General features: G+C 44.7%; 1 protein-coding gene across 2 annotated transcripts in view; it reads left to right on the top strand.

Moving 5' to 3' along the window:
- PSME4 (proteasome activator subunit 4) overlaps positions 1–18,926 on the top strand; it is a 96,909-nt gene that overhangs the window by 54,434 nt on the left and 23,549 nt on the right. For both annotated transcript variants that reach the window (XM_083175231.1, XM_083175232.1), the window contains 16 exons: positions 245–343; positions 1,008–1,077; positions 1,750–1,817; positions 5,579–5,794; positions 6,336–6,493; positions 7,972–8,067; positions 9,191–9,246; positions 9,824–9,880; positions 10,739–10,794; positions 10,921–11,019; positions 12,289–12,351; positions 13,639–13,734; positions 14,605–14,736; positions 16,521–16,730; positions 17,776–17,912; positions 18,309–18,362. In XM_083175231.1, coding sequence (XP_083031357.1) covers positions 245–343; positions 1,008–1,077; positions 1,750–1,817; positions 5,579–5,794; positions 6,336–6,493; positions 7,972–8,067; positions 9,191–9,246; positions 9,824–9,880; positions 10,739–10,794; positions 10,921–11,019; positions 12,289–12,351; positions 13,639–13,734; positions 14,605–14,736; positions 16,521–16,730; positions 17,776–17,912; positions 18,309–18,362 — 1,667 coding nt within the window. The remainder of the gene's footprint in view (positions 1–244; positions 344–1,007; positions 1,078–1,749; positions 1,818–5,578; positions 5,795–6,335; positions 6,494–7,971; positions 8,068–9,190; positions 9,247–9,823; positions 9,881–10,738; positions 10,795–10,920; positions 11,020–12,288; positions 12,352–13,638; positions 13,735–14,604; positions 14,737–16,520; positions 16,731–17,775; positions 17,913–18,308; positions 18,363–18,926) is intronic.

The raw sequence follows: 18,926 nt of genomic DNA on the forward strand, positions 1-18,926 counted from the left end.
ACCTGTATAAGGCTCTGCGAAATAGTACTTACAGATTTCCCATCCGTAACAATGTATCGCAGGCTTACCGCTGTGTCCCGTGTTCCTCCTCCCTGTGTAACGGCCGCACCATGAAGAACTTGGGCATTAATTCCGAATACACATCCTGCTACCTGGATAACACCCACAGTATCGCAGTATCCATATGTATGATTCTATGACTTTGTCCACTGAATGTAATGCCTTGTTATCTGTCGTTTCGCAGGTCGCCCTGGAGAAAGTTTTTAACTTTGCCGTGTCCAACATATTTGAGACGAGGGTGTCTGGTAGAATGGTTGCGGATCTCTGCCGGGCCGCGGTCAAGGTACTGATGTTTTATATTTGTGAGGAATAGAACGTAGACTAGTGGCGAAATGTTGCCGTATACAGATGTCGCCCGCACACGTTCCACCTTCTCACGGCATGATACCACATACTGAGGATAGCCTGCGAGATGTTAGTTACATTCACTAAGCCACTAACTGTGTCCCATCGGTTCTTTGTTTCTACAAGGGTGGTTCAATAAGCAAGGTAACTGTTCTCTATTCTGTTATAATTTCCCACTGCCCGCCGCTTCCCCTCCTGGTCATTACACTGCACCTCCTATCAGTCACACTGCCCCGACATCAGCTGTGAGATGACGGCGCTGACGTTATGAAAGGCAGTGCCCCAAACCGGTTTCCATCTACTGCGCCCTCTCACCCTCCTACACACATTATGCCCTTACTTACTATGTTCCCTTCGCCCCGGGTGGTCGTACACTCTGGCGTTAGGTTTGCTCATTCTCCCTGCCCTTGGGGACCATTGGACAGGTGCTGTGTGTGCCCCAGCTCCCACTGGGCATGCATGTTGGAGATGAGACAGACCTTACAGTGTTCCATATTTTCTAGAACTGCTGTACAGAAGCCTATTGGACATTAGCGGTAGTTAGAAGCTTCACACTGTATTGTGCTGTGTGTGTAATTGTGTTTTATGATCGCTGTTTGCAGTGTCGCCCGGTGGAATCTCTGAAGCTCTTCCTTCCTCACTGCTGCAGTGTGATCACTCATCTCACTAGTAGTAAGTGTCCGTTCTGTCTGCTTTGTTCTCCTACCTCTGTAACGTTAACACCAGGCGTGGCCAAACTGTGGCCTTCCAGCGGTTGTAGTTTTACCATTACCTAATGGCAAAATGGCAAAACTTTGGCAAGGCATGATGGGACTTGTAGTTTCACAACAGCCGGAGGGTCATAGTTTGGCCATGCCAGATTTACACTGTGTGCCTTGGGTAAAACATGACGCTGCCATTACAGAAAATACCACATTCATCCTTCTCTAGAATATTTCTTATTGCTTTAATCATTTTCTTATTAAAAAAAAAAAGTGAGATCATCCCTTTAACATCATGGTTGGTTTAACTTTCCTCCCGGATCGTTCTGATTGGCCATTATCCTAATATTCGCTTCATCCCTATATTCCATCATTATCTATATAGTACCACCAAGTGTCCTTTGTGCCATACAGAAAAAAGATTACATTGCCAAACCGTATTTAGGGGACCACAGTAGATCATATATAGGTTTCTTGTTGGTAGAAATAAAAAAACAAGTAATTAAATAAATATATATTTCTGAGGGTAACTGTCTGCGTTACATACTGTGCTGGATGTATGGAAATCTGTTGGGAATAAGACCTGAACAGTATATGTTTGAGTCCATCACTGACCAATGCTATGTCTCTGTATTCTACCTAGATGACGATGTCCTCCATGAGGAAGAATTAGATAAAGAACTACTCTGGAACCTACAGCTACTTTCTGAGGTAATTTCCTAGCGCCTGTTCTTAGAGCTGTATGAAATAGCTGGACGTGGGGAGTGTCAGTCAGTCAGCGGTCGCACCTTTATGTACCTCCGATCTGGCAGTAACCTCAGAGATCACAGACCGTATTACACCAGCCACAGCCACCTGTGGATCATTACACTTCATAAGGGTGTCCTCATATTCCTGCAGCTACATAAATGCAGTGTGTGCATGTGTACAAAAAGTAGGATGCCTGGAGCGAGCGGTAGGACTTGGGTTAGTACAGTGCAGTGGTGGCTCTAGAGGTGGTGCTGCAGCATAGACCAGAGTTCAAATAGGGGAGCGGCACCAACTGCTAGTGAGTCCCAACTGGCAATGTTTGCGGTGGCAGTTGGTGTGGAACCCTTATTTAAATCTTGGACTGTTCTGCATAAAATATATAATTGTCCAATCCAGTTGCAGTTTTCCAACAAGTGGATTTTTTTTTTTTAAATAGAGTATTTTTTTATTAAGATTTTTAAGTGAACATACAGCAATCAGACATGACAAATATAGTTACATGCATATAAAGGATAGTGAAACATAGTATTCCGGCATTAGCATATAAACCCACTGGTGAGCAATATATATGGACAACATACTAGGCAAAAAAAAAAAAAAAAAAAAAGGTGTATCCCAATACTCCACAACAAGGATAAAATTATTACAAGTACCCGAAGGCGCCTTTCAGGTACAGCAGCCTAAGTGTTGGAGCATATGGAAAAATATCTGGAATTGTCATTATTCAAGTGTATGTAATCCGAACATAGCTAGGCAAGTATATTGTAGCATGTCAAGGGGGTAAACCAAACAAAGGAAAGCATTGCCAGGCTGACTGCCAGTCCACACAAACACAAAATAAAATAACTATTATATCCTTACTAAACTAACTACCCTAAATTAGCAAAGTAACCCTCCCCCAAAACCCAAAGTAAACCTCCCATAACCCCCCACCCTGTATAACCTAACCCCAACCTAGGCATACCTGGATCCCTTAATACAACTACCCCCCCCCAAACACCTACGCTAACTATCTAATATTCCCCCCTTCCCACCCCTCCCCATATAAAGGATATAAAACGGATATTCAGCGGGGACAAAACTCAATCAGGATGTGAAACTAGGCTAGGATTAGCACTTCTGTGTATACATATAAGAAGGTTCCACTCAGCATATTGCAAAATATGAAAAAAAAGAAAGAGAAAAAAACAAAAAAAAACATATTGGGTAATACAACCCCTTGGAATGTCACAGAAAGGTCAATGTAGTACGGCACAAAATATTAACGTAAGCATATATTCTAAATAGTATCAGTAAGTTATATAGAAGCGGAGACACCGCTGCGATGTAGGCGGATCACCCATCTGGCCATTTTTCAGTCTCATTGTGGAGCAGGGTAAGATCTCTGTAGATAAAGTTAGTCTCATATACACAACTGCAGTGAAATCTGGGGCACATATAGTACCAGGTCCAGAGGTAGGACATAAGCACCAGCAATAGAGCAGGAGACCAAAGATAATTTGTGCCATCATTGACATCCACAGGGTTAGCATGCCAATCAACCACAATCTTGTGGGGATCAAAGTTGGAATGTACATCCATTGTGATGCTCTGAGCCAAATCAGGAAAAGTCACAGGATCTTTAGAGATAGAAATAACCATCACCTCTATTGTGTCACATTTTCCAGAGGTACAAGAGGAGGGTGGGTCGCCTACCCAAACATCACATACAGCTGCATTAATCATGATCGAAGCAGGATATAACAAAGGATCTGTAGACATAGGAACATCTCCCGTGGCATCCATGTCACGATCCTCTGAGAGGCATGAGCAGGGTAAAGCAACTCCCTGGTCCTCATCCAGTTTTCTGCATAGTCTTTCAGTGGATTCATATATCTCACGTAGAATCTTTGCCAAGGGGGATTCCATATTTATCTAGTCCCGTAAATGAGCCAGAAATAATACTCCAAGGGCTACCAAGTATTTTCTCTGTAAAGCAGTAGAGAGTGGAAAATGATGGCTGTTAGTAGTAGAATTTGAAGTTTTCTTAAAATGCGCCACAGCTCGGCGATCCCGCGTGCCAGGCAAGATGGCGCCGGCTCTCCCTGTGTGGACCGCGGCTATAAGTCCCAAGAGACTGCTTGCCGCTTACTCCACGAATGCGATCCAGGGAGGTCACCAGCACGAGTCCCCCCAGACCGCCAGGCCGCTCAGGAACAGGGCGCTGATTGCCGTGCAGGGTAACTGACCTCGGATGCCGCAGGAGTTCGGGGGCCGGAGAGGCAGCAGGCCGCGGTGCACAGTAGCGTCAGCGTTACCGACCGGGATAATGTCAGTGCACTGACTCGGGCACCTGGTGTTAGAAAGGTATTCCCAAGTCTGCTCAGATCTCGTGGCTACCTGTTCACGCAGAATTGGATAGTTTTCAGGATATGTTGCAGGAGCTTCAGGAGGATGCTGCCTTCTCCTAGCCCGTCCAAGCCCCTCCCCTCCCAACAAGTGGATTTTAATAAAGATTTTAGAATATTCCGATTTGGTGACACAGTGCGGATACTGGGAGGGACGCAGCACTTCAATTATAGTATGCAATAACAATAGGAGAGAGGAAACATTAATCACTCGTCGCAATGTTCTGAATTCACTTTTCAGTCCTTGTATCTTCTGTCATCTCTGCTTGGTAGTGTGGGCAAATGTCGGGTCTTGTGCATAGTCCGGAGAGTTCAGTAAATACTTATTTGGGGGCAACTCAAACGATCAGTCGCTCATCTCTTTACACAAGCCAGAATAGACCAGTGGAATATTTACTTCTTATCCCCATGTCCTCAGTAGCCGATTGCTGCTCTCCCAGTGCTGTGTTCTAACAGACGTAAATATTGTTAATTATATGCCTTTATGTCATCTGTTCTGCTGTAGTTCATAGGTTCCTAAACGCGGGTTTGATGTATAGGTCAGTCCTAGATTTCTGTTGGTTTATGCCAAAGAAACAAGTCTGCACACCAATAATTAAATGATCAGGTCAGACTAATGTAAAACTGATCTTAACCCTTTGAATGCCAGGTGAAATTGTCAAAACAGGTGGACCTGTAACCTTTACCTTTATGGAATAGTTTTTGTTAATAGTTTTTTTTTTAGCTCTTTCACATAGATGTTGGCACTCAAAGGGTTAAACCACAGAATGTTGTGTGTCCCCCACCTTCGTTCCAAATCTGGCCACGGCTCGCTGTCTGAATTAATCACCATGATTAGGAAATGTGTATTTTATTACGATGCTCGATGGTTTTTCTGGGGGTATGAGAAAGGAAAAGTTTAGTTGGGTGTAGATCGTTACCTTTTTCATGTGTTGGCCTAGACACTGTCACCCGAACGGCCGCATACCGTTCAGTTTCCAAAGGAAAAGATCTGACCGTAGGCTAAGAGGTGAAGCTCTGCCAGGGTTCTGCTGTGGAACCCATTATATTGGAGTATTTGCAACATTGAGCCGGTTCATTTATCCGGGACCCTCTGTAGTTCAGTGGCTTCCAAAGTTTTAGGAGTCACAGGGCCCTTGAGTATTAGAACTTTTTCATGGCACAAAAAGTTTCTTGAGAGATTCCGAGGACTATAAAGCTAGAACAGGAGAAACAATAACTGAAATTCATTATTTTATAGATGGGGTTTAATAAGGGATCGTCTGACCACGTTAACATAAACCCCGGTCACACTTTGTTTCCATTGTTGTAATGTCACTTTGTTCATCTCTCCAGATAACCAGAGTGGACGGGGAGAAACTGCTCCCTTACAAAGACCAGCTAGTACGGATTCTCCGACGGACCTTACACTTCACTTGTAAACAGGGTTATACTTTGTCCTGCAACCTGCTGCACCACCTGCTGCGTTCCAGCACTCTCCTCTACCCCACCGAATACTGCAGTGTCCCGGGTGGATTTAATAAGCCTCTATCTGAGTGTTTCCCAATCAAGGCAAGTCTTTCTCGTGCGTAATAATAACAGAAACCATGTGTTGGGGTTTGTTTAGATAAAATGTAAATGCTTTTAAGATAGTTGGTCTGAGTCAGGGGCGCTGACAGGTCAGCCGGGCCCCAGTAAAATGGAGGGGGCGCGGCCACCAGTTGGGGTCGGGGCGAGAGGGATAGAGAGGACGGGCTGCCGCTGCAACAGTCTCTCTCCTCAGCTCAGCACATGACTTTTTCTAAAGTTTAACGAAGACATAAGTTCTATTGAAAATGGGATATTGCCCATTGCAACCAATTCGAATCTATTTAGCACCTTCTAGAAGATAATTGAATTTTATTGGTTGCTCATAGCAACAGCTCCTCTTTAATAAAACTCCCGTCTTGGTAAATAAACCCCAGTGATGCTACAGAAATGACTGCGTGCCATTCTCTGTCCCCTAATTGAGAAGCAACATCCTGCCGATAATGGAATAATCCCCTTTGTGTCTTTTGTAACCCAGAGATTTGTTCCGCAGCCCCAACTATATTAACTGATTGTAACTGTCTAGGACTGGGGTAAAGCTGGGGATCTGTGGAACCTGAACATCAAGTGGCATGTTCCTTCAGCAGAGGAGATTGAGTTTGCTTACTTCCTGCTGGACAACTTCCTCCGGCCGGAGCTGGATAAGCTATATCTCTATGGGAGCGGAGAGCATGAGATGTCCAGGTAGGTCCCCACCTATCTTACATTATTTGGGCCCCTTCTCAATCCAGAGTCCTTTGTTAGCGGTGCGATTGTTTTAAAATAAAAATGATCTATTTAATGAGGAAGAGTGACCGATGTTTCCATTCAATGGCAGGTATTCAATGCTGTGGGCGAGCGATGACAGCGAGCCGAACTTCCTGCTCGCTGTCGCCACTCACCCTGTCAGTATTCAACGCACCCCCCTCATACGCCAATTCCCCCTCGCTCCATTTTTTGAGCGAGAGGGAATTGGCGTATGCGGCTCCAGAAGCAGCGAGACACTCGGCTAAAAACAGCGAGTTTTCTGCATTAGCCGCGGGTCTCGCTGTTTTGGGGAATTCTCGCTGTCCTGTGATGGCGAGGATTTCCCCAGAACGTTGAATAGGGCGAGGGGGTTAAACACAGAGGATCGCTGGTTTTCTGCAATCCTCACTGTTTAACCCCCTCGCCGGCCGCATTGAATACCTGCCAATGATTCATTCAGAAGTTGTTGTAGAATGTACAGTATTATAGTCTGGCCAGTAGCCGTTCTGTGCTGCAAAACCTTGGTTTATGAAGAATACAGTCTTACGGTGGCCATACACTGCTGCAATGTTTCTCAGCAGAGTGTAGCCATCCGATACCCCTTTCCTTGCGACAGGATCAAATGCGTTCCTTTGACATGAAATGTATTGCATTTAACCCTTTTCCCCCCGGCGGAGATAGGACATGCAGCAGGCTCGACCTCTGACTTCTGTCCGATGTGCACCAGACCTGATGGCATGTTAACCAAATTTGACCAGTGTATGGGGGCCTTAACTGTTCTATACGGAGAGAATAAATATACTTGCATGACCCCTGTCAGGATCCCCTCCGTTGGTATAGCAGCGTCTGTATTCTGTCCGTCTGTATCTCCACCACCGTTCAACTGTCTGTATCCCATCTAAAGTCCCGTACACACGGTTCCAGTTTGTCTAAATTTGTGTTCTCTTTTGCTTATCTAGTCAATGGTTTTCAGCCGCATTCCATCCCAATTCAATCCTAGTTCAATCCTGATGCGCGGCATCGAAATATAATAGAAAAATAGACTGGAGGCAACAATGTATAGTACAGATCTGCGCTATATAGTCTAAAGCGAATGTGTACACAGCCCCATACCGTGATCGGGATTGAATAGAAAATGAATTGCGCCGTGTGTACGGGGGCTAATACTTAGCGGTAGACGGATTGGGTAATTCTCCTTTACATTATTTTGCAGAATAAAGGCAGCACAAACTATACGCCACACTATGTTGTATCTCTGTGCTGCACACTTCAGAGTCGGTGTTTGTATATTATTCTATATGATCAGCCAATAGAAGACCTGTTTTTTTTTCTATTGAATAACAAATTGTACATTTGGCAATTATGACCTGTTTGAGGTACCTAGAACCCCAGCTTGTATGATGCTAACATGGACCGTATGTTTTGTATTTGTAAAGGGACGATGTCCAGCAGTGTCTCACCATTGTACACAACTGTCTCACTGGCTCAGGGAATCTTCTGCCTTCTCTACAAGGGGAGAGAGTAACTCATCTGTGAGTACATCCAATGTTCTTTTATCAGTGCATTAAGGTATAAGTACTGTATACTAGTTATAGGACTTTCTGGGTCCGTCCGCTTTTAGAGTCCATCCTATCACTTGGGATCACAACCTTTTTAATGACATTCTTTACCCACAACCACCAGTCACTCACTGGGCCATATTCATTGCGGCCGGTGAGCGATTCTTGCTGCTTCACCCCCGCTCACCCTATTCAACGCCCCGGGGAAATCCTTGCTGTTAACGGACGACGAGGATTCCCCCAAACAGCGAGGCTCGTGGCTAATGCAGGGAGCATTTAGTTGCGTGTCTCGCTGTTTTAGCGGCTGCATGCACCGTTTCCCCCTCGCTCCAAAAACCTAGCGAGGGGGAAACGGCGTGGTCAGGGGGTTAGTTGAATACTTACCCTGCGAGCTGTGACAGCGAGCAGGCAGCACTGATTACTGTCACAATCGCGGGAGGGGGGGTAGGTCGCAAGGGTCCCGCGAATCGCAGGAGGGGGTGTGTGGCGGGGGGCCCCCGAATCGCGCGGGGGGGGGGGGGGTCCCACGAATCGGTGATGGTGGGTGTGTACTGTAGCCCTGGCTGGGATGGGATGGGCTGGGTTGGGGGAGGTGATGTCAAGGGGGTGGAACGTTATACACATGAAAACGTTCTACGCATAGAACACTGGTCTTTTCCCTAGGGGGGCGGGTTTGTGTATCCCGCTGGGCGGGAACATTATATACACAGGGGATGAGTGGCAGATCTGGCTAAATATATGAGATGTGACCGGAATTTGTGGCATCAGGTGTAAAGTATTTTATGTAGAATTTTTCCTCTATTACCTTTCAATGTAAGATTCATTGCATATGTTAGTATGATAATGTATTTATGTTATCTTATTATTTTTTGTAGTATTTGTCATTTTTGTTTAGTATTTAATATCCGATGTTAGTATTTGGTTTCTTTCGCTAAATAAGTACTAGTCTGAGATTGTTTACACCATGCAACCTGCTACTTAGTTTATGCCCGTTCTGCCTCTTCCTTGAGGCAGGTAAAAGTTTTTTTGGTTTTGTTTCTCCATTTATTTATCTATATCTACGTCTTCAGCTGACGTTTGCATTTTATGTTTGCAGGGTTACAAGTATGGTATCTTTGGATGAGACCAAACTTTTTACTGGTATAGACCATGGTAAGGCCGCACAGATTTGACTTGTTTTTTGGGGGTTTTCATAAAATTTAATATGCAAAGTTAGTTGATTATTTGAATAGATTACCTACAGATGTGTCCTCGTAATCTGAAGATGCAGGCGCGTCAAGCATCCCTTTTTGGAGTGACAGGTCCTGTGCTGTGTTGCAGGGTCAAAAGGTCGACCGTTTAATCTATTTTTTTACCCAACGTGTTCTTACTTCACTAGAGGGAAGTATATATATTAGATTGCAGACCCCGACGCTTGGCAAGCAAAGCGTTACACTAATTGGGGGTCCATGTCGACTGTTGTCGACACAGGCAACAACAGTTTTTTTTTTTTTTTTAAACTCATGTAGACCTTTTCATCTGTTGACCTTTTTTGACAATCGGCCTTTTGGGTTTGACCTATTGAGTGTCCTATCTAGACACGGTCTACCTAGTAATCCACACCCCTGCTCCCCCAAATCCACTCCACAACCTACCTACTTATACGGTTCAGTGATTCCTAGAGTTTGTGTTTTTTCTATATTTGCTATTTCCATAAAATAACTCTCTCTTTTTTTCCTAATTCTTCTAGATCATTCTAGAGAAAACTACAGAGCATCCATTGCAAAAACACTCAGGAAACTCTTGCGTAAGTGCTGTTTTTTGTCTGGCATGTACAATTAAACGTTTACCGCTGCCTATATATATGAGGTCTGAGAATCCTTCCATCCTAGGTCTAGGTTGAGCGTCTGGAGGTCAAAATGTTCAAACGGTCAACACTTTTTTTTTTCCTCCACATGTTTTCGCAACGGTCTTGATTTATTATCCAACTGAACATCCATTGCGAATTGTAATCTGTGGCAGGCGCAGTGGTTGTGGAGGGTGTCACATTGCCCGAAGCCTGGCGATAATGGTCACAAAATAGGAAATCTATAAGATTTTGATTGAAAAAAAAAAAGCTGAGATTATTTTTTGTTTCAACCTTTCATCAGTCGATATAATTCATGTTGTCCTTTATGTGTTAGACCTATTGATTGTGTTACCTAGGGATGGGGAACCTTCGGCTCTCCAGCTGTTGTTGAACTACACATCCCAGCATGCCATGCTGCGGTTTTGCTCTTTGGCCATGCTAAAACTTTTGCAGGGCATTCTGGTATGTGAAGTTCAACAGCAGCTGGAGCGCCGAAGGTTCCCCCTCCCTGACCTAGACAGTGGAGATCGGTTCTACCACACCCCGTTTTAAAGGAGAAAAAAAAAAACTTTTTAGGCTTCAGAGATCATCTAGTGGGTATAATATATGCAATGAGGATACATAGATAGGGATAACGCACTTCAATATGGAGGGTAATCTGTCAGACGATAAGGGCGCCCCTAATTGTCAGTCATTAATGCCTCCTATATACCCCAGTCTAAAACAAATGCCCGCCCTGTATGTATTATCCTACTAACCTACTCTTTATTTTTAACTACAGTTTTGCATTATTTTTTATTTTATTTCCAAAAATAGACTTCATTCTTGACAACTCAGAAGATGATACCAAGTCTCTCTTTCTAATAATAAAGGTAAATCTCTGCTTGCGTGCATACAGTAATTGTCATTAACGTGCGCTCCTAACTGCCTGTCCGCTAAGAATTGTGTTCAGTTCAACCAGTGTACTCGCTGCATCTAACCGGCATCGTCTCTCTCAGATTATTACCGACCTGCTGCAGTTCCAGGGATCCCACAAACACGAGTTTGACTCCAGATGGAAGAGTTTTATTCTGGTCAAAAAGTCGATGGAAAATCGGGTTAGTGACACACTATGAAATGAAGTCTTGCACCGCCCCAATGCATGGTATAGAAGTGGCTGCGTCACATTGCAGTCCGTTCTGTTAGATGTTCTCATGGTGAACCGCAAATCAGATTTGCAATTCAGTCTCAAGCTCCCTTTGCTGTCACAGTTTTTTTATTTTTTTTGTGCGTATTTTTTTGATGGATCTGTAAGCTTTTCTCATGAGTGCATGTGTGTGAGTAGCGTATAATCCTTTTTATCTTGTCCATTCAAGGAGGAAACTGGAGTATAATGGGGTTTGGAGTGTGGTTGCAGTGTTTAAATTTACAGTACAAAACATCTGAAGCCCCGCCTCTCATGGCCCCTTGGCTTCCCTGGAAATTCCATTATTCTTAGTGCCCAATGGCTTGTCCAAAAACAGAAGTAGCCGGCCAGCCAGTGGGGTCTGGAGGGGGTGCAGCTTGGGCATTTCGGTGATAAATTTATAGTGCCTAAACTCGGGGGCGAATTTAGGGGTCAGGCTGCGCCTAGGCACAACATTTTTGTGCCCCCCCATTTTAATGTACTCATATATGTATATACATTGTTATTTATATATTTCATTAACATGTAACTGTAGCACACCTTAATATTTTTTTAAGCACTCTGGACTGCTCACTGCACGGAGGACCCGGAGGGAGGGAGGCACTTATTAGTACAGTGATTAGCACAGTGTCTCCGTCAGTCTCTCTCCGGCTCACACTCTGTGACTGACTGAGTGCAGGGAGGATCTGCGCACCGCTCAGCTCAGCTGCTGGATACACAGCAGCCAATAGACTGTGTGTAGAGTAGCCAATGGGCAGGAGCCGGCAGCAGTGAGCCTGAGCCATTTCTGGAAGCGCAGGGGGACCGTCGGACCCAGCCACTAAGCGGTGATGTAATGTGCATGGCAGAGTGGGTGGGCAGTGGCGGTTGACGAGCAGCACTGCCGCCGACATATGATAATTCATGTCTGCGGCGCTTGTCACTCGCCACTGCCCTCCTGTGGTGCCATGCTGCTATTTAACTGAATGCCAGCCTGCCTGCCGCCCTTAATTGGTGCCTCACGGACCTAGGCACAAAACCGGCCCTGCCTAAACTCTGTATTTTATACTCCATTCTATTCCAGTGTCCCCTAAACCCCAAGGAAAGTATTAACGCAAATACAAAAATCCTATATGCAGATACTTTGGCGCAAATGTTGTCAATGTGTTGGTGCTGGTGGATGAAGGCATTAATGACCAGACGTTGGTTTTCTGTCTTTCAGCTCCAAGGTAAGAAGAGACACATCCGAGCACTTTTGATTGACCGGGTCATGTTGCAGCATGAGGTAAGTTATTGGATGACTTTGTTTCTGTGTTCCGGCTTCGGTCCTTTCCTGCCGAATGTAGAGAGATTATATTTATCCTGCCTGTGGGATAAATGTTCTGTATATTTTGCATATGGTCATAATAACTTTTTTCCACCATAGTGAGGTTGTGTCCAGGTCTGTCCTCTTACACCTAGTCTCCGTCAGATGCCGGTTATGAGTTGTGTAGTCTTTTTTTGCCTGAATATGCCTTTTTGGTTATAAATGGATACAGAAAAAGTTCTTCACTAGAATTCACTAATCTGTGACATGGCAGATAGGAGCTGATTGGCTGGCTGGCTGGTTATCACTCTCCATTTTATCATTTATTTCACTTTTTTTTTTTTTTAAAGCGGCAATCATTTACACTAAAAAAAGATGTTGATTTTGCCATGTAATTGATTGCTGCATTAAACCTCTCCCAAAATCTCTCACTTTCTGATTCACACACCCTGTGACATTTGGGACAAAATTTGGACTAGACGACAATTTGTAATTTTAATATGCAGAGTAGATATCGCATGCGATTCCCTAAACCGGGTGCAATTAAAACCAGACTCGATGCGCTGTAGAACAAAAATACCTGCCTGCACATACTATTTTACCTTGCGATATGGACTACACGGGAGCGCGCATCGCTAGGCAAAATAAACAAAGTGCGATTAGAGCTAAAAAGTAAAAAATCACATGTGAGAATCGCGCTGTGTGTGTGGGCACCTTATCACTTCACCAGATTTAATGCATCTGCCCCATTGTAATTAAGGAGTGTTAACGAGGGAGGAGGTGGCTCGCTGGAAGCTGTGTCTCCCAGATCCTGGTGATGCTTGACATGACTGCAGCAATAGTGGATGAGGACACATCTGTACTTTTCAGGACTCCGTTTGGTCATGGTATAAAATCCTATTGGTGATCAGATTGGTACAGCTGACCGTACACTTCTGCAGTCAGATATGTCTGGTAATAGAGGGTTCATTCTATTTTTGGGTATGGCATGAGGTGGTGCTGCCACAGCATTTAAACGCTGGCAAAAACACCTTATTGTGCACCCTTGACAGACTCGTTTCAGTCAGCATTCACTCAAAAATCCTTGCTACGCTATTGGGCAGCACCTTTGTGCCGCATTGATTGGCACTCGTGAATACATCGCAGTTCTCAAAATAGATGCCGAGGCCTTGGAGATTTCTGGTCTTAGTGTGGGCACAGAACGCAGTGAATGCTTAGTGGGAATATTATTGGATACAGAGATATTTATTGAATATCTATTTTCAGCTGAGAACATTGACCGTTGAAGGATGTGAATACAAAAAGGTCCACCAAGATATGGTGCGCGATCTTCTGCGGCTGTCAACAAGTTCGTATGGTCAAGTAAGTTCCCCTTTGGTTCTTATTGACTATAGTCTTATTCTATGTATATATGTTTCTGAAGTTTGAGGACAAGAAGATGATGATCCGTACTCTGCGTGTAAGGGGGGTGTTCAAGCACATACCTACTCAATGCGACCGAAAATTTTGGCCGCAGTTTCGCACATGTACTTTCGCCTTAAAGTCACTAAATTGTCGAATATGCGTCCGTTTTCGGGAAAAACGCATGGTTCTGTTTTTTTGTTTTCATTTGCTAATACACGTCTTTTGATTGTCTGAACATTTCCCGCCGTCGCATAGATTGTTTAGGTTTAATGTGAGTTTGACTATTTCCCATCGACTAGTTGGAAATATCGGAAAACATTGTGCTAAATGTATGGCATATAGATTTTACAGTGCTTACATATGTGTGTGTGTGTGTGTGTGTGTGTGTGTGTGTGTGTGTGTGTGTGTGTGTGTGTAATTACCCTGCACACCTTGGTCCTTTTCCCCTTGTTCCAGACATATATGTGTTTATGCAGCTACTGCCACCTCATTGAATACGCTGTCTTTCGCCTGCGTGAGGATATCTCCCTATTCCGGGATCCCATAACTGCCCCTGTCCTTGCCGAACAACAATTATTTGGTTATTATTTTAAACATCTTACCAGCCCATCAAAATTACGGAGCAACGTAACCGTAGAGTCAGTGACAAACTGGGTGGCGCTATGTAGCTGGGTGTACATCTGGAGCTGGTTTGAGTTGGGGAATTTACCTTTGCAGGTAAAAGGGCAGATCACTGTTGTGTTTTTGGCTTATTGTGCTAGAATGTGCTATCTGGAGGTAGGTTTATGTTTTGTGAACATTGATTTATTGTATCATTGTACCGTGCAGGTAAGGAGCAAAGCGCAGCAAGCATTTTTCACGGCTCTGGGAACCTATAATTTCTGCTGCCGCGATATAATCCCCCTCGTACTTGAATACTTGCGGCCAGACAGACTTGACGTCACTCAGCAGCAGTTTAAAGTAAGTGTTTTGGGTTCATATTCAGTTGGTGGGTTTGAATTATACTTTAATATGTCAACAGAATGCATTATGGACACTGCCTATGACCGTATAGGGTACCGATGTTGGGCTAATGACTGTCAGGATCCTGACTGTCGGTACCCTATACCACACCCATGCCTATGCATGGTCATGCGCCATACCCAGCTTAAACTGTCCTCCTGTTACCCAGTTCCTTAGTGTGCTCCTAAGTTGTTCATTTCTAAATGGGTAGAGAGCAGGTGGTGAGGCTGGGCAAATACAGTTTGGACGTACGGACGACGGGCACGGGCGATTCTCAAGGCTGTGTTCTATCCCCCTTCCTTTTCTCAATATACACTAATGATTGTACCTTGGATGATCAATCCTTAAAGCTTCCTAAATTTGCAGATGACACCACGTTAATTGGTCTCCTTAAGGATGGTGATGAATCGGCCAATAGGAAGGAAGCAGAGCGGTTGGCCACCTGGTGCAGGGGTAATACTCTTGAGCTAATCCACCTGACACCGGTTGGGATGTTGTTTAACTTCAGGAAGCATAAGCTGCCATTGTCTCCTATTACCATGGAGGGTAATGTGGTGACGTCCTTCAGATTTTCGGGTTCTACGATCTCCCAAGATCTGAGGTGGATGTCCAACATGGATGCCATTGGGATGAAAGCCCAACAGAGACTATTCTTCCTATGAAAATTTAGGAAGTTTAAACTTCCGCAGAAACTTCTGATCACCTTCTGCACCGCAATTATTCAGTCTGTTCTCTGCGCCTCAATCGTGGTGTGGTTTAGCTCAACCACCACCCAGGATAGGAGGAGGCTAGAAGAGTTGAGGATATTTGTGGCAGGAATGAGAAAGTGGGCAGAGTTTATCACTAATGATCATGCCCGTCCTGCCCATGGGCTTTTGTTACCATCTGGTATACGGTGTAGATCACTACCCATTATAGGAATAGCTTCTTTCCACAGGCAGTTAACCAATGAACTTCCACTGGTTTAGTTAAAAGGTGGGAAGCATCGGGGAACCCTTACCTCACAAACATATGTATGTGTTATGCTGTTGTGATTTGTTTTTATGCTATTATGATTGTCTTATTGTTATTTGTTAATACTTTGCTGTTATTTATGTGGTACATACTCTTTTCACATCTCATAAATAACCTGGGTCATAAATGTGAGCCAAAGAAGTCCACTAAAAATCGCATCACCATTGTTTGACATGGGTGACCCGGATTGTTTGGTAAGGCACCAACCCGGGAATGACCTGGGTCTTAAAAGCGCTAAATAAGGCTCTGAGCCTGGTCCCTCCCAGGTTTGCAGTGTGAAAAGGGTATATAATTGATAAACTTGGCAGTGATAAATTCTGATTCTGTCGCACCTGACCGCACCATGTAATGTGTGACTTTGCGGGTACAGATCAGTCATTTTGTGCCACAAGAGCATATTAAATGACTGACCGTATGATGTGATGTAACGTACTGTGGTGGTGGTAATACCCGAGTGATCCAAAATGTTGTTTATGGAAGGGGCAACCTAAAAACTGTATCACGAGCAAATGGTTTATGTAATCCATGGCTTCCTTTTGGGGGGGGGGGGGGGCATCTTTGAAGTTATGCTTGCAGTAGTTCGATGCTGATAACCCTGTCTTATCCCCAGGGTGCCTTGTATTGTCTGCTTGTTGTAGTTCTATGCTGATAACGCTGTCTTATCCCCAGGGTGCCTTGTGTTGTCTGCTTGTTGTAGTTCTATGCTGATAATGCTGTCTTATCCCCAGGGTGCCTTGTATTGTCTGCTTGGAAACCACGGTGCAGTCTGCCTAGCGAATCTCCACGATTGGGAATGTATTGTCCAGACGTGGCCGGCAATAGTGTTTTCAGGCCTCAGCAAAGTCATGTCTCTGGAGAAACCATCCATCGTTCGCCTTTTTGACGATCTGGGAGAGAAGATCCATCGGCAATATGAGACGATTGGTTTGGATTTTTCTGTAAGCCGATCATATGTTTTTGAAATGAGTAAAATACAAATAAATCAATAATATTAATAATAAAAAATATATATGTTTACATTAAATGTAGTAAACAGTCTGTGAATTCGGAAAGGTCCTTGTCCTAATATTATATACATTTTTCAGCAAACGGTCCCACGCCGACTCATATGTGCTCCCAGAACAAAAGCAGTTAATTGTTTGGATTGTTTTTGGGCATGTATCTCTTATACCGCTTTCAAAATCCTGGGTTGCACACTGGATGTTTGACCCGGGTGTTTGGTGGGTCAAATGCAGCATGTCCCCATTTCCACTGCCCTGCTTTCCCGGGCCGACATCATTTCCAATGAAACGGGAAAGCAAGGCAGGAAGACCACCGGGGGGTGGGCACTGCCATGTGTGCGGGAAGTAAGGTATCAGCGGGCAGCAGGGTCACCAGCGCCTCTGTGCAGTCAGCTGCTCCCAGCGGGCACCGCTGTGTGGGTGATCAACTGCGGCCACTCAGTGGCATGATGGCGGACATTCCGTAGCATGTAGGCACAGAGTAATGCGGCTGCGCAATGGCCAGCCTCTCCTGACCGAATCAAAAAATCAGACTAAGAACGTTTCCACAGATCATTACCTCTGTTGTACCCGCTAAAAACCCTGCTTGATTCCCGGATTAAAATTCCAGGTCAATAGACCTGGGATTTTTTTTCTGTTTTCCACCGATCGGAGTCCCGGGTCGACCCGGCAAAAACCCAAAATTTTAGGCCAGAGGAAAAGGGGTTTAAGTAAGACAACTGTACTTGACCTCAACATATGTGCGAATATGTTGAATGATGCGCAGATTGGGCATCAAGCTGGTGGTCCATGTGGACTGAGAAGCTGGATCAGCCCCCTTGCATGGTCGGCCACTGACTAACACTTGCAGAGCCAGAACGCAGAGGGAGGGGAACATATAGAACGCACTAAGTAGCTCAGCGATACTAACTTCTGCACTAGGATGCCCAGGTCTTTGTAAGAAAATGAAATTGACATTAAGTGGAGTTTGTCTTTCCTAAAGGTTCCAGAAAATTGCATAGCGGTTGCTGTCCTGCTCCAGCAGTCACCGAACCCCACTATAAACGCCCAGCTGTCTCCTCCTGATGTGCTAGGCCTAGCTCTGAAGAGGCAAGAAGATAAGAATGTGGAGTCTGTAAGGTACGATCCCACTGCCGGTCATCTACTTCTGCTTGATGGTCTGAACTGTAGATGATTTAGGGGGGTGTGTGTATATTATGGGGTGAATTCAATTTACCCCTGATCATTTTTTGGGCGTGCAAATGCGACTTAACTGCAATCAAAGCCCTTCTATGTGGACCAATGTGTTTTTAAAGGCTGCGATCAGAAAACAGGGCAGTTTTGTTTTGGGGGGGAAGGGGGCGGAATTTTTGGGACCTCAGCAGGAAAGAAAAAAGCCAAATAAATAAGTGCCATTATCTCTCATTGAGTAACTCCGCTTAGAATCCCCCCCTATGATGTGCCACTTGTTACTGTTAGATGCACGTGGTATGGAGTGTATGACCCTAACACAACCAACTTCTGTTTTACCTGCAGTAATTATGAACGCCTAATCAACACTCTGCTTGATTGTGTTACACAAAGAAACCTGTAAGTACCTGGATGTAACTGTTGTCCATTTCCGGCATTGTCTTGTTAGGCGTGTGTCGCCAGTGTCCCAGCATCCGTAGCATCGGCCTGTGACACTGATCGGCCGTACAGTTGGTTATTAGCAGGGTTCCCAGATCATCTCTTCATCAAAGGGACAGCGCATGAATTACACAGGTTCTGTGGCTGATCAAATGTTAGATGGAATAAAGACCGGAAGCCGCAGTGTAATCGTTTTGTCCGTGGCGCCAATACAGAGCTTATAATCTTATAATGATTAGTGTCATCTGTTACCCTTTTTGAAAGATCCACCCTCTACCCCTCCTGGGAAAAATGGTCTTGTGTCTCTTGCTGAGCTGCACTTGAAGATTACGCTGTCTCCAAGTGGGGTTGAAATGCCGGGTTGCTCGACCCGGGAAACATGGCTGTGGCGCTTTCAGACCACAGATCAACCCGGATTAACACGGCAATGACCTGGGTTAATTTGGAGGTCTGAATGTGTCCTTTGTCTATTGACTCTGAAATCTTTCTGTCTCTGTCTGGTGCACGTCTGACCTTCCATGTGCT

Source organism: Crinia signifera, chromosome 3 (assembly GCF_055691185.1).
Source record: "Crinia signifera chromosome 3, ASM5569118v1, whole genome shotgun sequence".
NCBI lineage: Eukaryota > Metazoa > Chordata > Amphibia > Anura > Myobatrachidae > Crinia > Crinia signifera.